The 26081-nt window shown below is 55.2% G+C and overlaps 1 protein-coding gene and 2 long non-coding RNA genes across 5 annotated transcripts; all 3 read right to left on the minus strand.

The window, feature by feature from the left end:
- Window positions 1–6: 6 nt before the first annotated feature.
- On the minus strand, window positions 7–2544 carry LOC117795141. The gene is made up of 3 exons (XR_004618967.1): window positions 1978–2544; window positions 1569–1618; window positions 7–1001 (listed from the first exon to the last, which is right to left on the minus strand). It is a non-coding gene; the product is annotated as an uncharacterized LOC117795141 (long non-coding RNA).
- A 198-nt stretch (window positions 2545–2742) lies between these two features.
- On the minus strand, window positions 2743–13462 carry CCDC9 (coiled-coil domain containing 9). 3 transcript variants are annotated; one of them, XM_034638144.1, is made up of 13 exons: window positions 12659–12775; window positions 12136–12190; window positions 11804–11877; window positions 11551–11655; window positions 9831–9932; window positions 9384–9632; window positions 7872–7955; window positions 7605–7778; window positions 6391–6572; window positions 4260–4306; window positions 4022–4154; window positions 3477–3567; window positions 2743–3389 (listed from the first exon to the last, which is right to left on the minus strand). In XM_034638144.1, the coding sequence occupies exons 3-13, from the start codon at window positions 11804–11806 to the stop codon at window positions 2946–2948; spliced, it is 1614 nt and encodes a 537-aa protein (XP_034494035.1). In that variant the 5' UTR covers window positions 11807–11877; window positions 12136–12190; window positions 12659–12775; the 3' UTR covers window positions 2743–2945. The 3 variants fall into 3 exon arrangements, with proteins under 3 accessions (XP_034494035.1, XP_034494034.1, XP_011227962.2); XM_034638143.1 differs by lacking the exons at window positions 12136–12190; window positions 12659–12775 and adding an exon at window positions 13362–13462; XM_011229660.3 differs by lacking the exon at window positions 12136–12190 and having other exon boundaries at window positions 12659–12732.
- A 5030-nt stretch (window positions 13463–18492) lies between these two features.
- Window positions 18493–25728, minus strand: LOC117795280. Its single transcript, XR_004619211.1, has 4 exons — window positions 25184–25728; window positions 24182–24676; window positions 20672–20924; window positions 18493–20452 (listed from the first exon to the last, which is right to left on the minus strand). It is a non-coding gene; the product is annotated as an uncharacterized LOC117795280 (long non-coding RNA).
- Window positions 25729–26081: the final 353 nt, after the last annotated feature.

The following is a 26081-nucleotide window of genomic DNA, read 5'->3' on the forward strand; positions in this document are numbered from 1 at the left end:
AGGACCGCCTCCGCGTTCTAAATCTACCTCGTCCAACCCCGCCCCCGCCAGCATGGTCACGCCCCCGGGAGGGCGGGTCTCCTCCCCGCTCTGGGACCGCCCCCTCGCCGTTCTCCAGCCAACCATTACAAGCTAAGGCTTAACTAGTGTTCCGAACCCACCCCTTACTTAGCTCTGACCCCGCCCCAGGCCTGCGAAGACAGCTCTCTGCTCTTTCGACTACCGTCAGGCTTCGGTGTGATGCCCACACCTCTTACCTGCGAGCCCGCCAAGCGCCTGGCCCCACCCTCCCCTTTCTGGCCTCCTCCCCCTGCCCTAACCTCGTCCCTTTTCGGGGCTCAGACTTCTCTCTGGCATCTAGCCCCGCCTCCGAGCCCCACGACCTTGCGAGGTTCAGGCCTTACAAAGCACCCCCCCCTTAGCCGCAGGCCCGCTCCGCTTCTAACTTGCCTTTCTCTGAATCAGACTCGACTCTAGCATTCGAAAGCACCCTCTTTCCTCCCTGGATTCACGCTCTTTAGTCCAGACTCCACCCCTTTCCTCCGCCTCACTCCACTGGTTCTAGCACCGTACTGAACACGCCCTCGACCGAGGGCTGAACCCCACACCCGCATTAGGAACTCCCATCTAAACCGGCTCTCGCGGACCCATCCCACATCTACGGGCGTCCTATGTTCTAACTCCATCCACCAGAATTCTGGCCCCGCCCAGGCATCCTAACCACTCCCCCGACGGGACCTTCTTAGTACTTAGTGTCCTGAGGTCTAAACACACCCCGAAGCTCCAGCTCTGCCCCACAACCCAATCACGCCCCTTCCCCAACTCCTCCCCACCACCCTCAATTTCTCCCTCTCCCTAAAGCCATGGGATCCAGAGCGGTCTCCGGGGAGCAGAGAGCGCAGCCTGGGAATCCAGACTAACCCCCTCCTGCCGCCCCCACCCCATCAAGGCGGGGAAGCTTCAGTGCCCTCCCAGCAGCGTCTTCAGGAATTCGGGGAGGCCTGCGGGGTGGGGGGGAGGGAAGACGTATCAGGGTAGTGGAGGAAGGAAGACCCCTTCCTCCCGCCTCTTCCGCCACGGAAAAGCCCGCCAAGCACAGCAACCCAGCCTGCCCTGCCAGAAACACAGTTCAAAGGTTAGCGGAAGCACTGCGTTTAATAAGAGACGGGGCTGGTGGCCGAGTAATTCCGAGTCCTGTGGAAGAGTCACCGCTATCGGCCAGGCCCCAGATGTAAACTCCAGGAGGCGGCAATCTAGGCCTGGGGACTGGCACCTAGCCCCCCATGGCTTCCATTAGGTGGGTAACTCGGGGGCGTCTCAGCCCTCCCGGTGCCACGGCGCCCCCGATTCGTGAGGCTGGACTATTGCCCTGGCCCCACCCAGTTCACTGTCCCTGGCTCCGCCCCCCTTACATTTAACCCTCTCCTGGCGGGAGTGTGACGGAAGCAGAGGACAGAGGAGCAAGGCGGCGGGAGGTTAGTGCAGAGCGCGGAGGCCACAGTCGGCGGGCGCAGTCAGCGGGCGGCCCCCGGTGGCGGAGCGGCCGCCACCACCTTGCAGAAACGCACCCTCTGGAAGTCGGTGATCTCCGCGGTCTCCTGGCCCTCGGTGCCCGCCTCTGGGGAGAGAAGGGGCAGTCAGCGGAGGGGACGGTTCCCCCCACCCTCCACCCGGACACCCCCCGTCCAGTTCCGTCTCTGATCCCAACTGAGTCCGGCTGCAGTCGCCCTGCGCTAAGTGGCCTATGGGCCTCAGACTCCTTTAATCTTCACAGGGGACCCACAAGCTGCATGCACCCCAACAGAACCCTGTTTACGATCGAGAAAAATCATCTGGGATAGCGAGATTATGGTCACCCTAAACTCTGTCCTCTCGCACCCCAGCCGACCCCGCACGCTCCCACGGGCATAAACTAATTGCATCACGCTCGCCCTACTGAACCTGTCCCTCTCTGCCCTTGCCCACCAGAGTGCTGACCAGATCTTCCTTGGCTCTGCCCCAGACTCTAACCCCGCTCCTGGGAAGGTCCCTGGTTGGCAACCTGGCTTGCGGTGATGGAGGTGGAGACGGGGTTGGGCCGTTCTAATGGAATCTGCATTTCTATTCTAATTTACCCTACTTGGTTAGACCTCAAAACTCCAATCCTGCCCACAGCTACATCCATGATTCTACCCCTCTCCCATTCTTACTTGACCTATTTAAACTCCTAGTCCTGCCTTCAGCCCTGCCCCTTGAACGTAGCCCCACCCCATTACTCTTAGATTACTTCCTCACACCCCTGGGGTCCACCTCCAAATCCCAACCCCGCCCTGGCTCCACCTCCTCACCCCTCCTCACCCTAGCGCCCCAGAGATTCTCTACTTAGCTCCACCCCCTCGACCTCGCCTCCAGTCTCACAATATCCTAGCACTGTTGCCTCATCCCCAGGTCCGCCGCTACCCCACGTACCCAGCTCCACTCTATCCTACTCTCCCCAAACCCTCCCCTCAGCCCCGGAGGGAGAAAAAGAGGAAGGAAGAAGGCCATCTCGGCCCCCATCCACTCCCCCACCTGGAGCTGCCTCAGACCCTTCCTCTTCAGCTTTCTGGGTTCCTGGGAGGCTGGGCCCACTCTCCAGGGAGGCAGGGGCTGGCTGGTCACCTCCTGGGGAAGGGGGAGGCCCAGTCAAGCCCCTACCCCTCCAAATTTCCCCTCACCCTGACAGAAGGCCCTGGGGGAGTGAGGGGTGTTCAAGGACACACTTGGGGAATATCATTTGAGGATGTGAACTCTTTATTGGGGAGGGGGCTCTGTGGCCCAGAGCGGGGGGGGGGGCATTTCAGAGATAGGCATGGACTGTCCTCCCTAGCCACCAGGGCGGTGGGGCACACAGGGTCCCAGGGCCCAGCCCCTGACGTTCCCCCTGCGAGTGCAGCCCTCGAGCACACACACACAAGCAGCCAGCTTCATGCATTTCCGAAAGGCCAGGCCTCACCCGCAGACAGGGCATTGGCCGGGTGGGCATCCCGGGGAGAATTCAGCTCCATCTCTTCACCCCAGTCAGACACGGGCTGGTGGTCCCCAGGGGGTGAAAAGGGGCTAGAAGGCGTGGCAGGGGCCTGGGGCAGTGGCGGGGGCTCCTCTGGCCTGGACTGCCCTTTGTCAGCCTGCTCACCGGTGGGACTTCCGGTGCGGCTTCTGGTAGGGCTTCCGGTGGGCTCAGCCTCTTGGGGTTGATGGTCTTGGGCTGGTTCTTCTTCCTCCTCATCAGCCTCTTCTTCCTCCTCAATCTCCTCTTCCTCACTCACGTCTTCCCACTCCTCATCCTCCCCCTCGTCCTCCTCCCCCTCGTCCTCCTCCCCCTCATCCTCAGGGGGCCGGTGGGCAGGAGGAGCTGGGGTCTCGAGCGGCTGTGGGGAACACAAGGCAGGTCGGGGAGAAGGGGTGGGACCTGAGCACCCCCACGCCCCCTGCCCAGAGATGACAGCCCGCCTTACCTGCGTGGGAGTCTCCTCAGGTGGAGTGGGCTGTGGGGCCTCAGGTGCTGGGGACACTGCCTCCTTCGTCTCCCAGCGGTCATCATGGTCACTGGAGGGGACAGAGAAAAGGGGTGAGGCCTGGGTGCCTGGGAAGAAAGGGCTTCCCACCTCCAGGTCCTCCCCAGAGAAGAACTACAAAATTCAACTCAGGGCATGAGGGGGCTGTCGGTTTCCAGGTGAGGAGCCTGAATGTTGGAGCACTGAGGAAGAAATGGTGGGCGTGTGTCCCCAGCTGTCAGGGACAAACAGAAGGGCACCAGGTTGCAGAAGAGAAAATGAGTGAAAGGAGACAAAGGGAGAGATGGAGGTAAAGCAGAGAGCTAGGCCCCAACTCCCGAAAAGCAAAAGCCTGACCCAGAGAGAGACAAGTAGCCAAGAACAGACAGAGACGAGACAGCACAGACCTGCCCCCACATACAGGAGTCAGAACAACTGAGGAGAGAGCCAAACAGCCCTGCTGCGGGCGTGGGGTGTTCACAGGCCGAGGGAAGGGGTGTCCCCACCTGTAAGCACGAGGGGCTGCCTTGGTCTGGGGTCGGCTACTCTTCCTCCTCCTGCGGCTGACCTCAGCTTTGTGCTGGGACAGGAACTCCCTGAAAGTGGGGGGCTTGGGGGGCCGAGTCCAGGCCTGGTCATCTGCAACAGAACCCAGGAAGAATCGGGGATGGGGGACATGGCACAAAGTCACCCCCATGCCTGGCCCTGCCAGCTGCCCCACCCCACCTGAGGACAACTACTCACCATAGCGGTGGGATGGCTCAAGGGCAGCAGCTGGGCCATCCTTGAACCTGGGGAAAAAAGAGAGGGGGTGAGAACACAGCTGGGGGAACAGCGGGAGCAAGAAGGGTAGGGAGAGAGATGGGGGCCAGGGTCAGAAATCAAGATCATAGAAGGAGAGATGGTCAACCAGAGGGGGTTACTGATTAGAAAGCAGACAGGATCAGGTGATGGACAAGAAGCAAACTTGACATTGTAGTGACAAATACAGAGAGAAAAAGCTCGGTATTTGACCACCGCAAACAAAAATTTAAAAAGCACATGACCCCCAGTTTCCAGTCTGGACTCAATTCCTATCACTGTCTTCCATCTCCCCAGCTAAGCAGTGTCTCCTACCACACAGAGCTCCTGCCTCAGGGCCTTTGCACCTGCTTTTCCTGGGACACTTCCCCAGACCTTTCAGTGGCCTGCACCCTCACCTCTCTCCAGGACTCAGCTGAGACCCTCCGAAACACTTGTCTGAAGTAATCACATATTATTATATACATATCACCAAAGTCCAAAACAAGAGCCTTCATCCCTCTCTGTGCTCTTGTTCGCTGGTCTTCGTGACCTGCCACTGGATCTAGTGCCCACCTTTCCAACTAGACTCCAGGTTCCCAGAAGGCAGAAGTGTTTTGTTCACTACTGTATCCCCATCACCTTTCATGACCCAGAGGAGGGACTCAATAAATATCTGCCGACTGGCTCAGTCGGTTAAGCAGCTGCCTTCAGCTCAGGTCGTAATCCCAGGATCCTGGGATCGAGTCCCTCATGGGGCATCCTGCTTGGCGGAGAGCCTGCTTCTCCCTCTCCCTCTGCCCCTCCCCCGGCTTGTGCGCTCTCTGTCAAATAAATAAAATCTCTTTTAAAAAAAGAAACATTTGCTGACAAAATCAAAGCACGCGTGCATTAATGAGACTTGCTGCAGGCTGCCTTTGGGACACAAGAGGATAAACCATGACTTACTCTCACTCTTAACCCTGAGAACGTCTCCCTGAAAGCCTCAGATCAGCTACAGTATCTGTGCAAGGTATTCCTCACTCTTGCACAACCTTGGCTCACAATCCACAAACGAATGCTCTGACCACTGGGCACACAGACAACAGCCTCCCTCTCCAGCCAGCGCCAACGATAAACGTGACCGGCGTGAAAACTTCCAAAGCAGCAAAGGGTACGGGACGCCATAAAAATGACAACAGTAGGGGCGCCCGGGTGGCTCAGTCGGTTGGGCGTCTGACTCTTGATCTCGGCTCCAGTCATGAACTTGGGGTCGTGGGATTGAGCCCCGTGTGGGGCTCTGCACTCCACAGACAGTCTGAGGATTTCTCTCTCTCTCTCTCCCTCTGCCCCTCCCCCAGCTCCCACTCTCACGCTCTAAAAAAATAAAATAAATAAACTACAGCTGCAGATCTTAAGATTGCTATCGGCTGGCTTTTTGGTACGAAAGTTGGCCTTCCTGTCAATGACACAGGTTAAAGCTTCGCTTTAAGTTGGACTAACTGGATGTTTCCTGGGATCCGAAAGGGGACCCGGTCAGATAAGGGTCAAAGTTCCACCCGGATAAGCAGTTTGGGTTGGGGGCAGGGGTGCGATTTCAAGGTCTAATCACTGTTAGCCCTTCCTCATGCCTTCCTTGTTCAGAACTTCCATCCGTGCCCTTTGCCGGGGCGCTACTGCACTACCACCGACGAGAGCAGCTGGGTCTGTCACTAACAGAATGGGAAGTGTGTCCACCTCCCTCCTGCACATCTGCCAATGCCATGACCGGCACCTTCTCTGGAGAGCGGTTCCCGCCTGAACCCCAGAATGAACCCACAGGGAGCAGAACTGAGCTCAGCCTGCACTGGGGAGCCAAGCCCAGCTGGACCCACAGCTTAAAGCCCAGCCTGGATCAGCCAAACCCGGCTGCCTGTGAACACATGAGAAAGAAATGGTTTTTAAAAGGAAAAAAGAAAGAAAGAAAAGAAATGGTTTTATACACCGGAGTTGGTCGTGGTTTACACAGCACAGCGACTGCTAACGGATACACACGGTGGGACACCACAGAGAGACAAAGGAGTAAGTCAGGGTCAAGGTCGAGGAGCCAAACGGGGCGAGCAGAGGGGACACTCACATCCCCTCGGTCTTCTCAGCATCCCACTCCCGCCGCCACTGGCCAGTGGGCTTGCGGTGTCTCTGCAGCCGCTCCTGGTCAATCTTCTCCCTCTCCTGCTTCCAGCGCAGATACTCTGACCGCTCCCGGCCCGTCATGGACAGCGTCATGTCAGCCGCGCCACCCAGGCCGGCCCGGCGGCCCTGCCCACCCACAGACAGGCAGTCAGGGCCCCGTTCCCCAAGCCGGCCCACACCAGCCTCTCCCCCATGCCCACTGCTCTGAAGTAGGGCCGTGCTCAAGGTCACAGGGGGAGGTGACAGGGTGGAGGCTGGAACCAGGTCTGCTCACGTGGCACCTCCACAGAGAGACCATCCCAGATGTCTCTCTGAAGTAGCATCCCACTCTATCCTCTCTCCCTGCTGGATCTTTCTTCACAACGTCTGGCACTCCCTGACACCCTATTGTATGTTCGTTTATACAGTGCCCCCCCCCCCGAATCAATTTCATCAGGGCAGGGGCTTGGCCTTAAGACTCAGTCCCAGTGGGCGCCTGGGTGGCTCAGTCGTTAAGCGCCTGCTTTTGGCTCGGGTCATATTCTCAGGGTCACGGGATCGAGTCCCTCGTAGGGCTCCCTGCTCAGCGGGGAGTCTGCTTCCCACTCTCCCTCTACCCCCTCCCCGCTCGTGCTCTCTCTCTCAAATAAATCTTTTTTTTTTTAAGATTTAGTTTATGTATTTGACAGAGAGAAACACAGCACGAGAGGGAACACAAGCAGGGGGAGTGGGAGAGGGAAAAGCAGGCTTCCTGCTAAGCAGGGAGCCCGATGTAGGGCTCGATCCCAGGACCCTGGGATCATGACCTGAGCTGAAGACAGACACCCGTCAAATAAATAAAATCTTAAAAAAAAAACAAAAACAAACAAAAAAACCAAGACTCAGCCGTAGCACCTGAGCCCGCATCCAGCACCCAAAATGTTTACCCCAGTAAACATCACTGACGGGAGCAAGAGAGGACATCGTCCAAAAGGTGCCATAAAGCTCTAAGAGGAAAGCCCCATGGTGCCCGCACAAGAACAGACCATCAGCTTAGGGCTGAAAGACGGGGCGGGGAGGCTGCCCCTCCCTGCTGTCTTGGCCCCTACTGGGCCTGGCGCTCGGGCACACCCCCGATCAACATATGCCGCAGGAAGGACAGACCGGCTGCAGACTGGTGTCCCAGCCGCAGGCACCCACCTGCCGCTCCTGCTCCAGGCCACAGCGCACCCGCTCGAAGTCGGGCCCCCCCCAGTTGCGCCCGTGCCGGCGGCTGCCTTCCCGGCGGTCCCGCTCAGGCTCCTCGAGGGGCCCACTGCGTCGCCGGGGGTCGTCCAGGAAGTTCCGCACCGGGTTGGGCTCCAGCACACCTTCCTGCGGGCACAGGGAGTTGCGGGGGGCGGGGGTTGGAGGGCTCACCAGGGCCCAGGCTGCTCCGCCCCGCCATGGCATACCCACGGCACTGACCCGCTGATTGCGCTCATACTCTGCAATCTTCTCCATCTCCTCGTTCATCTTCTCGATGTTCTGCCGCCGCCGCTCCTCCCACTCCTGGTGGCAGGTAGAACACAGAGACAGAGACGCCAGGGGTCAGGAAGAACTGCATGACCTGGGCGTGTGTTAGCATCTGCGCAGAAGAATGACCACAGCAGGCCTGAGACCCTCCATAGACAGGCCTGCTTGCAAGGCCGGCTCTCGGCTGGCATCTGGGAATTCAGCTCCCAGCATGTTCCTGGGCAACGGTTAGCTATAAAGGGGGCTCAAGGTGCCTCGGCTGTCTGTGCAAACGGGATGGTACAGCTGAGCACCTGCTTTCCTTCTGGGGTCTGGAATCTGGGTTTGTACGAGGCAGAGGGGACCTACGCGCAGCGCACCCAATAAAAACCCCAGGCTGATGGTCTCCAGGGAGTCCCGGGTAGACAGCCCTTCACAGGTGCCGTCACGATTCAACGCCAGAGGAATTAAGGGCACCGTGAGGTATGGCTACACCAAAGAGAACACTCGGGAACCCACACCTGATCCCCTCCAGACGTCATCCCCTGTGCCTTCTCCCCTCGGTTTCGCACTGTAATAAATCTCAGCCGTCAATCTTTCTAGGGGAGTACTGAACCTGGAAGAGGAGCTGGGGACCCCGACACGCCGTGGCTGCCACAGAAATGATGCCAGGAATAGCAGTAATAACTTGGCAGATGGCGAGGTGACTCCCCCCCCCCCACAATCCGTTCTCCCCTTCTTCCGTGGCAACAGAATTTTAGATGAGCACACGGCCAAGTTGCTGGAGAGGACACTTTCATCCCCAGGGCTCAGCACACAGGACAGAAATATTCAACTTCCACTTGGGTTAAGCCACGGTATTTTGAGGTCTTTCGGGGACGGCAGCTTAACGTGTACAAACCATAAACATCCGTGAGTAACGTTCTCCAAGCGTTTCCATCTGAGGATGAGGATGAGCCTGACGTCCCAGAACGCTCCCAATACCCTTGAAACCTGATTATTATTCCCCTGAGAACCCAGAAGCTCCCAGGGGGAAGTGAGCTGACCAAGGACAGGGAACTAATCAAACCAAGTCGACCCCAAGTCCATGGTGGGCCCTGAGCCACTCTGCGAGCCAGCCTCCCAGCCCGCTGACCTGCGCATCAGGGTGGGAGAGCAGTTACGGTGAGAACATCGCTGCTCCCCACGAACACATCCAGGCTTCGAGACAGAGTTAAGACAGAGCAAAAAAGAGAGTGCGCATGCGTAGACGTACCGGACAGAAACACTGCACCAGAAGGAGAGAGCAAAGGGGCAGGGCAAGAGAAGGCTGGGGGCGGGGAGCATGCAGCAGACAGAGAGTGAAACGGGAGATAAAAAGACAGGGAGAGTGCACGAAGCACTGGTCAGGGGGAGAGAGGGAGGGAGGAATGAGAGAAAAAGCAGACGGAGGCACTGAAAAACTCGATGGGAGAGACTGAGAAACAGCCCGCCCCGGGCTTCTACCTTAGACTTCCGGTCGGCAGCTGAGGCATCTCCAGCTCCCGAGAGATGAGGGGACCCCCTGCCCCGGCCCCTCCGGCCGCGGCCCCCAGCTCCTCCTCGAGGCTGCTCCCCAGAACTGTCCTCCCAGCTGCGCGCCACCTGGCCCATGCCTGCCCGGCCTCCTTGCTGGGGGGGCGTCCGGCCTCCCTTGCTGGCCCCTGGGGGTCGCGGGGTCCCAGGCGACCTCCTAGAGGGACCCAAGTTCTTCTCCTGGAGGAGGGAAGGGAGGAAAAGTACAGTCACTGGGATGAGGAGACTGGGACACCGAAGCCCAGAGGGCAGCTGTGAGATCTGAGGCTGCCCACGGGGCTGGGGCAGCTGGCATGGGAGGGCTCACAGGCCCCAGGTCTCAACTCTCACCCCCTCCATGTCCTCATGAGTCCCCCCCCACCCCAGTGTGGAGCTCACCGCCTCAACTGCCACATTCTCCTTCTCCACCAAGCGGCCCTTCCGGGGAGCTGTCACGGCTACTCCCTCGAGTTCGGCTTTTTTCCGGTCCTCCTCAATCTCCTAGGAGCAAACATCAGCAGGAGGAGAGCATCAGGGCTTCTGGCACCAGATGGATTCCCACAGCCCCTTGAACTTCCCCCAAGATTAGCCCCCACCTAGGCCTCTCTCCTGAGCTCCAGGCAAGAAAGCTGGTCACTTCAGCATCTCCCCCCTCACCGCACCACACAATTCCCCTGCTCAGAAGCGTCCCGTGGTACCCATCTCTGAGCAGGAGCCAAAGGCTTCCCCACAGCCTATGGGGCCCTACAGGGTCTGGCCTCATGACTACTCTGACCTCAGCCCTCACCCTCTCCCCTTCTTCCCCCCCATCACTCACTCTGCTTTTCTCACTGTTCCTGGAACATACCAGGCTCGGACCTGCCCCAGGGCCTTTGCACCTACTGTCCCCTCTGCTGGGAACACTCTTCCCCCAAAGAGCCTTCAGTCCTTCACCTCCTTCAGGTTTCTGCTCCTGAAATGTCCCCTTCTCGGAGAGGCCTTCCCTGTCCAGCTTACAGAAACCACCTCCCCTGCCATTCTCTTGGCCCTTCCCCTGTTCAGTACCTGGCATTATATGTATTTTGCCTATTGTCTGCCTTCCCCCTTGCAACAGAAGCTGCCTGAAGACAAGGGAATCTGGCTATTTTGTTCACTGATGTATACCCCAAACCTAGAACAATCTGAAACACACAACAGAAACTTTTTTTTTTTTAAAGTAATGAATGAATGCATGAAATATGAATAAATGAAACCCACTCTTCTTCCCAGGTCACTTCTCAGGAACAGCCCTGCCAAATACTCTGGCACTTTTGGCAAGGACCTGGGCCACATCCTGGCCCCTCCCTCCTCCTCCCCACCTCCACCACCACCTGTCACTGAGCCCTCCCAAGAGCCGTGTCCGGGGCCAGGCACCGCCTCTCCTTCCTCCTTGGTCTCTGGGCTCCGGCATCACCTCCTCCCACCCATCACCTCCTCCCACCCGACACCACAGAGCAGCCAGGGGACTCTTCCTGAAACACGGTTCTGGCCTGATCCCAATCCTGCTCAAAGCCCTCCAGGGTCCCCAGTGCCCTCCAGAGAAAGTCCACACTCTCAGCCTGCCTGCCAGAGTCAATATCCCTCCACCAACCTTCCAACTTTAAGCTCCGAGTTTTTGCACAAACCGTTACCTCTGCTTGAAACACGTTCGGCTCTTCTTTATAGCTGGCTAACTCACCCTTCAGGTCTCAAATCTCCTCCTCCAGGAAGCCCTGTCTAATATCCCCCAGACTGGGTGAAGAGCCCCCTCTGGGCCCCCCACACCCATCACTGCCTGAAGAACGGTCTCTGCTCCCACTGAACTGTGAAGTCTGGACTGTGAAGTCTGGACTGTGAAGTCTGGAATGACCTCAGGGCTGTCTCAGTCAGAGCTATATCCCCAGCAACACTCAGCCTAGAGCCTGGCAGTAAAGACCCTGGTGGGTATTCATGTATGAATGATGGAATGATGGAATGAAGGAAGGAATGGCAGGCTAAGGCCTTTGGCTTTTATCCTGAGAGTGATGGGGAGCCATGAAAAGGTTTGAAGGAAGGGAGAGGTGAGGGAAACTCACTGCGGGGAGGAGAGGGGATGGGGTCTCCCAGGGCGGGGCTAGGGCACCTGGTAGCGCCGGATGAGGGCCTCATTCTTTCGCCGAAGGGCCTCGATCCTCTTGTCCAACTCAGCATCCTTCTCCTCCTTCGATTTCAGATCCAGTGTGGCTGACTGAAGAAGGAAACAGTTGAGAGACAGTAAAAAAGAAAACCTATAACCACCCCAGTGCCAGTCGACCCAGGGTCTGAGTCTTGGGTCCCCTCTTCCCAAGCCCTCTGACCCAAAACTCAGATTCCAGAGACCCCACTTTCCATCTCACCATTCCACTGGCAAGCTGGGGCCAGTGTCCCAGCAAACCTCCCCTGTACAATCTGGACACAGCACTGGGGGTTCCTAAGGGTAGAGAGAAAAGAAGGACTAAGGCCAATGCCTCCCCAGTCTGCTTCCATCTCACCCACACTGGGGACTCCTCTCAAACACACATGCACATAAACACCACACCACTTGCACCCCCAAGAGAATTCTAGCCCTCACTCCCACTCCCTCTTCTTGTGTTAGCCCAACCCTTACTTGGGAAAATTTAAACCCCACCACCTCCCAAATATTTGTGCCCACCCACTCCCTACTTAAAAATACTAGAGTTGCACCCACCTTGGGAAAGTTCTGGTCCCACCTTACAGCTTAAGGAAACATCCAACACTGCTCCCTTCCAAAGGAAGATTCTAGTCCAGCCTCCACACCCCAGTGCTGGGAATTTTAACCCAGGCCTCCATTTCCAGAAAGCTTTAGATACATCTTCTCGCCCCCAATCTGTACAAGATTCTAGGCCCACCTTTCTGTCTCACCCTGGTGCCACTCCATTCCCGTGAACACTCTAAATACACCTTTTTCCCAGGAACGGTTCAAAATAACCCCACACAAAAACAAGCTCGAACCCTGTGCCTACAGGTTGCCCCGACCCTGGGAGAACACTTTAAACCCACGCCTCCCTCTGGGATGTCCTAGACCCGCCTCCAACATCCCGAGAGAGGTACCGCTGCTTCCCCAACAGCCCCTCAAAGATTCCGAAAACAGGCCCGGTGCCCACTGGCGAGGCTTCCCGGGCCTGGCTCAACCTCCCCAAGGACTGCTCTACCCGCCCCGGCGCGGACAAAACTTCCCGGCCCGCGCGCACCTTTGCAGGAAAAAGCTCCAGCCTCCACCTGGTCCGGAAGGCCACAGCCCCGCCCCACGCCAGGACCAACTTTCTCGCCCCGCCTTTCCCGCTAGACCTCTGACCCCGCCCACACGCGCGTCGTTAATCTGACCCCGCGGTTGACTTTCCCAGCCAATCCCCCCCCGGCCCGCCCCCTGGGTCCCCAGGCAACAGCCTGAACCCGCCCCCTATTCTGGCGTTATTACACCGGCCCCGCCTCCGATTTGCCCAGCCAACCTCCCGGTCACGCCCCCTGCTTCCCAGCCCCGCCTCATCGCGTCAAACTATGGCCCCGCCCCCAGCCGCCGAGGTTCTGGCTCCGGCGCCAGCTTCCGCGCCGACGCTCTGACCTCGCCCGGGGCTCCGGCAAAACTTTCCGGCTCCACCCCCAGCATTCCCCGCCAGTACCCTGGTCCCGCCCCCTGCCACCCACAACATCTGCTCCACCCACGCCCCGGCCCCGCCCACAGCCAGGCCCGCCCGGGTCCTGCCCACCCGCCGCCGTCACGCCCCAGTAGCGCCCCCCTAGCTTCCCATGTGGGCGTCCTGTCCCCGCCCCCCGCAGAGTACTCTGATCCCGCCCCCGCGGGCTCCTCGCTGCCCCGCCCGCTCCCGCTCCCCCCACGTGGGGCGCCAGGCCCCGCCCTCTCCGGGCGCGCTCCCGGCCCCCTCCCCCGGTCACCTGTCCCGGAGACCCCGCGGCGTCCGCGACTCCGGCTCCGTCGGCCTCCGCGTCCGCAGCTCCCGGGCCGCGCGCGCGTCACTTCCCTCCCGCACCACGTGAAGAGGGGAACTAAAGAGGGTCACTTCCGGTCCTGCCGGCCTGTTTCCGGGAGCCTTAAAGGCGCCGCGCCCCCGAGGGTGCGGGCGGGAGTGTGTCTAGGTGGTCCGCAAGGGTGTTCTGGAAGCTTGCTTAACTTCGTTTGGCCTAGATTACCTCCTTCCAGGGAAAGGACACATCATCCTCTCTCTGGCCTTTACCTGCTTCCTCTTTCCTGGTTCCAATAAATAGGTACCAGGCACGGGGCAATGACTCCTGGCCGACTGACCTGCCAGGCTTGTGCTGGGGGTGGGTGGGAAACCCCTCACCCTCCTGCCAGTGAAACCTTAGAGTTAGTTGTAGAAGCTTAAATTTTTCAACCGATAGAATTTTCCTTCATTCTCTAAATCTGCATTGAGTGCCAGGCTGGGGGAGGTGGGATGCATAGAGAGGAGGGGAGTCAAGGTGATGAACAAGGCAGACCCCAGCCTTTCCCTGGTGAGGGAAGGCATAAGTAAATGTGAAATGACAGAAACAGAAATGTGGGAGATACCTTACAGAGGGGCCTGCGGGTAAGAGGCAGTGGCTGTCCAGGCAGAGAACACACAGCCTGTGCAAAGGCCCTGTGGTGAGTGAGTTTTGTGCATTCCAGGAACAGGAAGAAGCTCTGAGAGGGATCAGCTGGATTTTGTTACAGAGGCCAGGGGGTTACATGCATTAACCAAAAATTTGATGTAATGAACCTATCCTTAAAATTGATAAAAAGCATTGACAATTATAATTAGGCAGACCAAATTCCCTGAGGTTGCTGGTAATTTTATCTTGTGATTTAAAACGGGAAGAGTAGAAGTACCTGGTAGTCCCTCGTCCCTTATTAGGTTATTGTTAATAGCCTTTCAATGACCTTTTCTACATATACAACTGAATTTCTTGTAACTCCCCAAATACCTGCCAAGTTCACTATATACTGCTTCAGTTCTTTATTCAGATGTTAGCTCCTCTTAGGGGCCTGCCTTGAAGCCGCCGGTTTGAAAATTGCAAAACTTCCCATCCCTTTTCTTCCTCCCACTCTATTTTTCCATTTTACTGTTCACCCTCTGAACTACCCAATGTCTTACTTCTCTTGTTCTCTGTCTGTCTCCTCCCCAGTATCGTCTCTTTTTAGAACTTGCTACATCCCTAGTGCCTCCAACAGGGCTTCATACATAGTAAGCTGTCAAAAAAAAAAAAAGTGTTTACGAATGGGTCAATCTTTATTACTACTATTTTTTCCCTTCTTATGAAACAAAGAGCATATATACTACACTGAGATCATACATCTTTATTTTAACAATGGGTGGTTGACAACCTTTAAAACTGCTGTGTGATATTCCATCCTAGAGATGGGCCATAATTCACCCCACCTGGTCTCATGGACATTTTGAGTTGTTTCCAAATTGGGAAGATGGCCAACAATGCTGCATTGAACTTCTCTAGGCACACATCTTTGTAAGTACATGACCCGTAACCTTGCTCAAAAAGGACTCATAATATCATGATTAAGACCACAGACTCTGGGGGCGCCTGGGTGGCGCAGTCGTTAAGCGTCTGCCTTCAGCTCAGGGCATGATCCCAGCGATCCAGGATCGAGCCCCACATCGGGCTCCTCCGCTATGAGCCTGCTTCTTCCTCTCCCACTCCCCCTGCTTGTGTTCCCTCTCTCGCTGGCTGTCTCTATCTCTGTCAAATAAATAAATAAAATCTTTAAAAAATAAAAAATAAAAAAAACAAAAAACCACAGACTCTGAAGCCAGAAAGCCTGGGCTTGAATCTCGGCTCTGTCACTTACCAACCATGTGATCTTGAGCAACGTATGGAACCTCTCCGACTTCAGCTTCATCTGTGAAGGAGATATCATAACACCACCCTCCTGGGTCTGTGGTGTGGAATTCAATGGATTAATGAATTACAGAACATGCTTGGCGAGAGACCTGAAATATCGTTAAGTTCTCAATACATGGAGGCCATTATTATGGCTTCTAGGAAGACAAATTCCTGGATCAAAAGTTAATTCACATTATGACTTTTCAGCAAAAATAAACCACAGCGGATGCAGGTAGTTTAGGGCCCCACATCAGGCTCCTCCACTAGGAGCCTGCTTCTTCCTCTCCCACTCCCCCTGCTTGTGTTCCCTCTCTCACTGGCTCTCTATCTCTGTCGAATAAATAAATAAAATCTTTAAAAAAAAAAGTATAAAGCAAGAGCCCCTCCCAGGGTGTTGGACAGAGCACCGGCTCTGCTGGACAAGGCATCAGGAGGCTTGCGCTCCATCTGCCTCACAGAAAATCCACCTCTGATGCTCGCGGCTCAGCCAAGCTGTGCCCACTTCCACTTGCCCAAGCGAGGCCAGAGTGCATGTTTCCCCACAGCCTCGCTGACACTGTGTTTTATCACTTGCGATCTTTGCCAATCCGATGGCCCAAGGGTGGTGTAGTCTGAGTCACTTCTCCCTGGCTAAAACGTGACATTTTCACCCACATATATATGCATATATCCATTGCTTGTGGGGGTGGAGAGAAAGAGGGATGCTGAAAAGTACAATAAGGTTCTGTCTTTACTTGCATCTGTGTTGTAATGTTAAGGGGGGGGGGCGCCTGGGTGGTTCAGCCAGTTAAACATCGGACTCTATTTTGGCTCAGGCCGTGATCTCAGGGTCATGTACTGTGCAGGGATCAAGCCCCACATCAGGCTCCATGTTCTGTGTAGAGTCTGCTTAAGTTTCTCTCTCTGCCCCTCTCCCTGCCTCCCTCTCTCTCTCTCCCTTCCTCTTAAAAAAAAATAATAATAAAAATAACCCAACCAGGCAGCTTGCTGGAGACAAGACACCGACCCAAGCACCAGACAGTTCTGATTTCCTTACCCTCCCAGCCCACCAAGGAGGTAAGCAGTCTCACTATCGTTTTAGAGATGAAGACACAGGCCCAGAGAGCCGACGGCGCTGGCCCTCAGTCACCCAGCTACCCAGCAGCCAACCTGGAATTTGAACCTGGGGCCACCTGACCACAGGGATGCCATGTGGAGGGCAGGTAAGAGCATGGTCTCTGGGGCCAGGCTGCCGACTTCAGATCCCAGATCTGCCACCTGGGCGGTGGGACCCTGGGGAAGTTACTTAACTTCTCTGAGCTTTAGTGTCCTCATCTGTAAAATGACAATAATAGTGCCTCCCCCGACTGGAAGGTGTGGTGAGCTGAGTACCGGCTCCCAAAGATGTCCACAACCTGGTCTCCGGAAGCTGTGAATGTTAATTCACATGGGCAGGAGGGACTTTGCAGAGGAGCTTAAGAATCTCGACACTGGGGGCGCCTGGGTGTCACAGCGGTTAAGCGTCTGCCTTCGGCTCAGGGCGTGATCCTGGCGTTATGGGATCGAGCCCCACATCAGGCTCCTCCGCTATGAGCCTGCCTCTTCCTCTCCCACTCCCCCTGCTTGTGTTCCCTCTCTCACTGGCTGTCTCTATCTCTGTCAAATAAATAAATAAAATCTTTAAAAAAAAAAAAAATCTCGACATTGGGAGGGGTGCGCCTGGGTGGCCCAGTCAGTTGGGTGTCTGATGTTTGGTCTCAGCTCAGGTCTTTTTTCTTAAGTTTATCTTTTATTTATTTTTGAGAGAGAGAGAGAGAGCAGGAAGGGGCAGAGGGAGAAGGAGAGAGAATCCCAAGCCGGCTCAACACTCAGCATGGAGACCGTCTTGGGGCTTGACCTCAAAACCCTGAGATCGTGACCTGAGCCAAAATCAAGTTGGACGCCTAACCCACTGAGCCACCCAGGCGCCCCCTCAGTCCAGGTCTTGATCTCAGGGTTGTGAGTTCGAGTCCTGTACTGGGCTCCACGCTGGGCATGGAGCCTACTTAAAAAAAAAAAAAAGAATCTTGAGATGGGGCGATGATCCTGGACCATTTGGAGGGGCCCACTCTAATCCCAAGGGTCCTAATAAGAGGAAAGCAGAGGGAGATTTGACACAGAACACAAGGTAACGTGTTATGTGGCTGCTACTGACGGTGGAGGAAGGACCCACAAGCCGAGGAATGCAAACAGTACAGCTGGGAAAAGTTTCAAAAGGTCAGGAGACAGATTCTCCCCTAAAGCCTCCCCAGGGAGTGTGGCCATGCTGACACCTTGATTTGGACCCAGGGAGATTGCTTCTGCATCTCGGACCCCCAGAGCTGTAAGAGAATAAATGTGTGTTGTTTAGACGGCAGCAAGAGACTCTTAAAACCATGTCTCACACACAGCAGGTGCGCTTAACTGTTACTCGTTTATTTTTTAAAGATTTATTTACTTCGAGACAGACAGAGAGAGCATAGGGCAGGGGGGAAGGAGGGGAAGAGGGAGAAAGAAACTCCAAGCAGACCCTGCCCCCAGCGTGGAGCCCAACTCGGGGTACGATATCATGACCCCAAGATCATGACCTGAGCCGAAACCAAGAGTCAGTCACTTAACCCACGGAGCCACCCAGGCACCCCTTAACTGTTACTCTTATTATCACCTGAAACAGCCCTGGCCAAATAACGCCAGCCCATGGCCTCTGGCGACAGGTCACAGTCACAGATGTTTGCTGACTTATCGGTTAAAGGGCTGCTCTCTTTTCATTGGCGTCACAGGTCTAACAGGTCTTGTTTATGCCCATTTTACAGAAAGGAAAACAGGCTGAGGCTCTCCTGCACAATGGGTCACAGCCACTCCAGGGCCCGCCGTAACAAACGACCACACACTGTGTGACTTATACCAGCACGAGTGGGGTGTCTGGGAGGGTGCAGTCGGTTAAACATCCGACTCTTGGTCTCGGCTCAGGTCGTGATCTCAGGGTCCTGGGATCGAGCCCCTCATGGGGCTCCACGCTCAGCAGGGAGTCTGCTTGGAGATTCTCTCTCCCTCCCCCTCTGCTTCTTCCCCCACTCACGCATGCGTGCTCTCTCTCTCTCTTAAATAAATAAATAAATAAATAAATAAATAAATAAACAAATCAATCAACCAATAAAATCTTTTAAAAAAATAGCAGAAGTGTATTCTGTCACAGCTCCAGAGGCCACAAGTCTGAAATCAAAGTGCGGGCCGAGTTGCCCCTTCCGGAGCCTCCGAGGGAGGATCTGTCCCAGGCCTCAGTCCTCGCTTCTGGTGGCAGTCAGCAGTTCTCCGCATTCCTTGGCTGGTACACACATCACTCCGATGTCTGCCTGGGTCTTCACGTGGCCTTCCTCTCTGAGAAGACACGTGGCTCTGTGTCTTCTCCTTTTCTGTCTCTTCCAGAGACACCTGTCATGGGGTGTAGGGCCTCCCCTGCTCCCGGATGATCACATCTCAAGATCCTTGATAGAAGTGCACCCGCAAAGACCCTTATTCCAGAGAAGGTCATGCTCCCATGTTCCCAGTGAAGGTATCTTGGGACCCACAATTCGACCCACGACAGTGGTGGCTGGGCCAGGATTGGAACCCAGTCCCAGGGTCTTGCGAGCCTTCACGTGGCCCAGCCCTCCATGGAGCCCTTCACACCCAAAGACACTGCCCAGGACCCAGTGAGGCCAACCTTAGGAAATGTTGCTCCAGCCCCGCTGAAGAATGTTTTTGGTTCCGTGACACCAACTCACTGTCTCGCGTGTCTGGGATGTGGCACAAGCTATTCCTCCTGCTTAGAACACCTTTTCCTCCAGGCTCAGCACGGATGCCACTTCCTCCAGGAAACCCTCCTTGACCCCCACCTAGGTCAGGTGCCACTCTGGGCTGTCACCCCCATTCCCCCTGGATTCTCACATCACAGTCCTGCCCACTCAGGTCCTCACTGCCCAGGGTCAGGTCTGTGTCCCTCGCTGGACTCGAGACCTGTAGGTGCAGGGCTGAGGTTGTCACTGTCACCACTAGGTCCCCAGCACTGTCCACCACAAGGCCACGTAGTTCTCCATACATATGGAATCACTAAAGCAACCTGGTTCTCCCAAACCTTCGGTGTCCCCAGCCCATTAGACCAGCAGGACCCAACCCCATCGTATCCCAAACACACATTATGACATAAACTCCTTGCAAAATACCCCTTCCACTATCCCTAAATGAAATGCCTAGACAGTATGTCCTACCTACGTACATCTTTTATTTTTTTTTTAAGATTTTATTCATCCATTTGAGAGCGAGAACACAAGCAGGAGAGAAGGGCAGAGGGAGGAGAAGCAGACTCCCCATTGAGCGGGTAGCTAGGTGCGGCCCAGTTGTCCCAATCATTTTTTTTTTTTTAAGTAAACTCTATCCCCAACGTAGGGCTCAAACTCATGTCTCCAAGACCAAGAGTCTCGTGCTCTTCTGACTGAGCCAACCAGGCACCCCTGCATACACCATTTTTAGTATAATAACCTAAATTTACCACAAGGGAGAAATTACAGAAATCGAAGGGAAGAAATTTATAATAAAGCAACACGTGTGAAAATGCATTCGTACGATGACACTGGAAATCGTCAAGAGGTAGCCAAATGCTTTCAGCTCTTAAAGTGAACGTGTTTGATGGGGCGCCTGGGTGGCACAGCGGTTAAGCATTTGCCTTCGGCTCAGGGCGTGATCCCGGCGTTGTGGGATCGAGCCCCACATCAGGCTCCTCTGCTGTGAGCCCGCTTCTTCCTCTCCCACTCCCCCTGCTTGTGCTCCCTCTCTCGCTGGCTGTCTCTATCTCTCTGTCGAATAAATAAATAAAATCTTTAAAAAAAATAATAAAGTGAATGTGTTTGAGCGTAAGAGAGTTGGAATGCTTGCTAACTGAACAACACCCTTTTGTTGTAGTTGAGATTTTGTAAACGGGCTGAGCGCGCACGCATGCGCGTGTGTGGCCCCTTCTTATGCGCCTGTCTTTACGTGGACTCCCGAATAGACGCTGCGATGAGACAGCAGGAGTGGGGTTGCAGGGGTGACCTGATGATCCAAAACGGTGCATCACCCTTGGTTGATTTCTGAACGCAACGAAGCACAGTTTCCACTCGACGGAAGCAGTGGAATCCCTGGAAAATTCAGGATATATTGAAACCACGCAAATAACGCCTGGTGTCTACCGATGAAAGAATGTCTCAAATGCAAAGGCCTGACAAGGTCAAGGTCAAGGGCTGGTGAGGATGTGCGGCAGCAGGGACTCTCGCCCCTTGCTGGAGAGGACACAAAATACCCCAGCCCAGTGCAGAACCGCTTGGCCAATTCGGCTACAGTTCAATGCCAACACGTACCCTATGAGCCAGCAAATGCTCTCGGAGGGATTGACCCAACAGAAATGTGTGCACACGTTCACCAAACGCCATGTCAAGTACAGGAGTGTCCACAGCAGCGGGACGCCTGGGTGGCTCAGTGGGTGAAGCGTCAGCCTTCGGCTCGGGTCATGATCCCAGAATCCCAGGATTGAGTCCTGCATCGGGCTCCCTCATCGGCAGTCTGCTTCTCCCTCTCCTTCTGCCTGCTGCTCCCCCTGCTTGTGCTCTTTCTCTGTCAAATAAATAAATAAGATCTTAAAAAAAAAAAAAGAATGTTCATAGCAGCTTTAACATAACTGCCTCTCTGATGGGCTGATTTGTGTCCCCTTCCCATTCATGTGTCCAAGTCCCAAACCCCATCCCCAGGGCCTCAGGGTGACCTAATTTGGACATAGGCCTTTTACAGAGGTAATTCAGTGAAAATGAGGTCATTAGGGTGGGCCCTCATCTCCTGTGACTGGTGTCCTTGTAAGAAGAGGAGATTAGCATACACGCACAGAGGAAGGCTCGAATGAGGACACGGGGAGAAAACAGACGTCTACAAGCCGGGGAGAGAGGCCACAGGACACCAACCCTGCCCACGCCTTGAGGTAGGACTTCTTGCCTCCAGGATTATGAGAAGAGAAAGTTTTTGTTGCTTCATGCCATCCAGCCTGGGCTACTTGGTGGTGGCCTCCCTAAGCAAACTGATACGGCTCCAAATCGGAAGCGACCAAGAATGCCCATCAGTGGTGCAATGGATAGTCTCGCTGTGGTCCTTTGACACAGGGGCAGGCAGTACAGCGGTGACAATGGGCCTTCTCCACCTACGCGCAACCGTGTGGCTGAATCTCACAAACATTATGCCGAGTGACAAAGCCAGACACAAAGAAGCACACACTGTGTGATTCTATTGATAGAAAGTTCTAGAACAGGCAAAACTCGCCTCTGCTGTTAGAACTGAGGATAATGATGGTGCAGGGGGAGAGGGACTAGAAGGGGCACCGGAGAGGTCGGGGGGGGGGCTTGTTATGTTTTATTTCTTCCCCTGGGGTGCTGATGACATGGAGTTTTATACCTGGGATTTGTGGGTTTTACCAAAGTGTGTAAGTTGTGCCTTCCTTTCAACAATGTTTTAAAGAACTTTGAGGGGCGCCTGGGTGGCTCAGTCGGTGAAGCACTTGCCTTTGGCTCAGGTCATGATCTCAGGGTCCTGGGATCCAGCCCCGCATCCTGCTCTCTGCTCAGCGGGGAGCCTGCTTCTCCCTCTCCCTGCGGCTCCACCTGCTTGTGCCCTCTCTGTCAAATAAATAAATAAAATCTTTTAAAAAAATAAAGAACTTTTAAAATAAAATGCGGAAGTTCAAAAAGACATCTTAAAAAATACTTTGTGTATGTATGTGAAATGGGGTTAAGTTCTAGCGTCAGTGCGTCAGACTACATGAAGATCTGGTAGGAAATGAGACGTTCAAGCAGGCCAACTTTCGCGGTGCGAGTTTCCCACTCGGCCACCAGGAGGCGGTGTGGCGCACTCCTTGCCGCTTTACACGCGGGACAAGCATTCACTTGACAAACGGTCCCTGAACCATGAAAACCCTCTCTGTTCCCGGCCTTGTTCTAGTTTTTCGATCTGTGAAATGGAGATTAGAACGTACAGCTGTGCTGGAGGCATGTCCCTGTCGCTGTGGAGCGACATGTCCCCAAGAGGAGACAGACCATACTAGGTAAATAAATGAATATGTTAATAGGAGTGCTGTGAAGCAAAATAAGGCTGGATGAGGGGGATGAGGGGGCAGAGATGGTTCCAGAAGGCTTCTCTGAGGAGGTGACGTCTGAGCAGAGACCAGAGTGAAATGTGGGGGCAAGCCAGATGAATATGGGCATCTCAGCTGGAGGAAAGAAATATGGTGGCTCCATTCACCAGCCGCAAGGCGGAAAGGGAGACTCAGGTAGACCCAGCCAGGCGCAATAGGAAGCAAAGAGCAGCACATTCTCTGACGCAAACACCTCAGGCTGAGGTACAGACAAGATGATCTCCTATGAGGCTGGGGAGAGGCAAGGAGGCAATCAGCGGGTCCTGCCTGGAGGAGGTAGCACAACACTCAAAGCTTAGAGGGCCCTCGAGTGACTGAATGAGTATTTGTTTTATCATGATTGCTTTAAGGTCCAATCTGGCTTGCCTACTGCTCTATCCCCAACCCTGAGAGTCTGTACTAACATTTAAAGATTATTTGTTTATTTGACAGGGAGAGAGCACAAGCAGGGGGAGCGGCAGAGGGAGAGGAGAAGCAGGCTCCCCACTGGGCAGGGAGCCTGATGCGGGGGGGCTGGATCCCAGGACCCTGGGATCGTGACCTGAGCCAAAGGTAGACGCTTCACCGACTGAGCCACCCAGGCGCCCCTGTACTAACATTTAAACAGTATTTTAAGTTTTTATTTTAAATGAAACCACCAATAGCTACTGAGCATATTATGTAGACTCCACTTTCAAAATCTTTAAATCTGAATAAATCCAGAATCCTACCCACATCTCCCACCTCCAATCCCTGCCTCTCACGATAGTCATAGGATCTAACGAGGTCGTGCCCACAGTAGGTATGTCATTATTTACGATTATTATTTCTCTCAGCCCCTTCCTCCTTCCAGCTGCTCAGGCCAAAACCTAGAGTAGCCCAAACTTCTCTCTTTTCCTCACATCCACATCCAGTGCCTCAGCCAATCCCATCGGCTCCGCCTTCCATCTGACCGCACTATCACCACCCCAGCCTGGGTTAGGACAGTAGCCTCCTCGCTGGGCTCCCCGCGCTCTGCTCACAGCCTGTTTCCCACTTGACCACCAGAGGGCGCCGGTTAGAACTAAATCAGCTCACCTCCCTCTGCTCGGAACCCTCCAGTGGCTCTCACCTTGTCAGAGTAAAAGCTAAAGTCTTCCTCCAGATTTAACCCCCTCTCGGACCTCACCTTCCACCCCTCTTCCCTTCTTCACTCACTCCCAGCTCTTCCCAGCTGCAGAGGAGCTCCTCTCCATCCTGGACATGCCCATTCTGGCCTCAGGACCTTTGCACCTGCCCTTCCTTCGGGTCTGGGCACTCCCTGCTTCCTCATCTCCTTCGAGCCTTTACTGAACTATCGCTTCCTTGGTCACCCTCGTGAATAGGACCACGCTCAACACTCGTGAGCCCTCTTCCCCTGCTTCCTTTTTCAGCTTCGAAACTCACTTTGCATTGTTATTTATGTTTTTTATTGTCTGTCTCCCCCAGACCAGAGTATTAGCCTCATGAGGACAGGGATTTTTATCTGTTCTGTTCACTGTTGTATCCCCAGTAGCCTACAACAGTGCCTGGCACAGGGGAGGCCCTCGGTAAAGCTCTCCTGAATGCATGAATGTAAGAGTAAATGACCACAGACATCTTGGTGGTCATACCCATTCCCTTCTCTCTTCGTGTAAGTCCCCAAAGGGCTCCATTCACCAGCTGTGTGACCTTAGGCGGCCGACCTCGGTTCACTGACCTCAGTTTACCCGTTGTAACTGGAATTTAAGATGGTCTCTTCCCCAAGGGGTCGTTGTGAGGATTAGATGGGTTCACATTTGCAGCATTCATAAACTGGCGACATGGTCAGTCAGTGGCAAAGGTGGCCTTTACGCGGCACCTGCGCTTCCCCATTTCGCCGCTCGAGGGCAGCAGGCGCCCGAAGGATTCGCCTGAGCGGCCCGCGCGGGAAAAGGAGTGGGGGCAACTCCAGCAGAGGAAGCTGATGAAATCCAAGCCAACTAGCAGTGAGCTCATCCCGCCCGGGCGCCTCCGGAAGCCACGGGGCCGCCTGGCCTCCGCCTGGCCCGAGCGATAAAGCTCCGGTGCTGAACCAGGGCGGGAAGTCCTTCCTGAAGTCTGCCCTGCGTGGGGCCTGCTGCCAGAAGCGTAGGCCTGCGGGGAGGGGCGAGGATGAAGTAGCGAATAGTCCCCCGGCTGTCTCCGCAGAATGAAAAGTGAATTCTGAGCATGACTGTGGGAGTGAGAGAGAAAGGGGATGGTGGGAGGGAGGCAGGGAGGGGAGAGAGACAGAGACAAGAGGTGGGAGAGACAAGGGAAGGGGAGACAAAGCTGGGGAGACTGAGGCAGAAGAAGGGGAGACAGAGACAGAGGAAAGACATCTCGGCAAAGTCAGATGGAGGGACCGACATGGAGAGAGACAGAGATAGGAAGAGAGATGGGGAGACAGAGAGAGACCCTGGAAGAGACAGAGACGGCGTGTGCGAGACAGAGGCAGAGAAGGAGACGGCAGGGCCACAGAGGTAGCGAGAGTGAAACGTGGGAAAGACGGTGCCGCCCAGAGACCTGGCGAGCGGCAGAGAGGCGGGAAGCCGAGGCACAGAGCCGGGAGAGGGAGATGGATGGAGTCCCGGGGACAGAGCGGCAGACTGGGGGCGAGCCAGTGGGGAGAGGGTCGCCTGCAGGGGCGGGCCGGACCCCTCCCAGCCCCCCAGCGGCGGCGGCCGAGTTACCGAGTTACCAAGTTACCGCAGGATTCGCGAGCTTCTCACTGGCGAGGCCGCAGCCAATCAGAAAGCAGCGCCGCTGTTCTCGGGCAGGAGGCCCGGAGACGCGCGCACCTTCCCCCGACACCCAGCGAAGCACGCGGCCACACAATCCCAGTAGCTCGCACACATCCACTGTCTCCGGGACGCGCAGCATCACCGTGACACGCAGCATCACCGTGACACGCACGCAGACGTACACAACACCAGGAACACGCCGAGACACACGGCATCGCACGGGCACACCAAATCGCAGTCAGCACAGTCCCAGGACGCACAAGCACTGCCGCAGACCCACAACCACAGCGGCACACCTTACCCCAATACACAACCGCATCGCCCAGACACACGCAGTCTCCATGACTGAGTCCCTAGAGCACACAGTATCAGGGACACACACACGAGGACAAGTGACACCCTCATAATCCCACAGCCAGTTTATCCCAGTGACACACAATCGCAATGACACAGTCATGGTGGCACACAACATTGCAGGGACACACCATCTTATTAACATATACAGTCCCGTATAGGGAGACACACAACATCACCCTGACAACACAACCACAATGACACCAACTACAATGACACACATAAACACAATGACACGCAGCATTGCACGGATGCACATACTCTCAGTAACACATAGTTCCACGGACACACAACACTTCAGATACAATGACAGTGTTACACACACAATCCCACTATACACAGCACTGTCCAGACACACACAATAACAGTGACATGCATGTGCATCTTCCCCTTGACACACAGCAAAGCACAATGGCACATACAATCACAGTGACACAACGTTCCCAGCACACTACACCACAGCGCTGTTACACTGATGCATACAATCACACTAACACAAGG

The sequence above is a fragment of the Ailuropoda melanoleuca genome, chromosome 12 (assembly GCF_002007445.2).
Source record: "Ailuropoda melanoleuca isolate Jingjing chromosome 12, ASM200744v2, whole genome shotgun sequence".
NCBI lineage: Eukaryota > Metazoa > Chordata > Mammalia > Carnivora > Ursidae > Ailuropoda > Ailuropoda melanoleuca.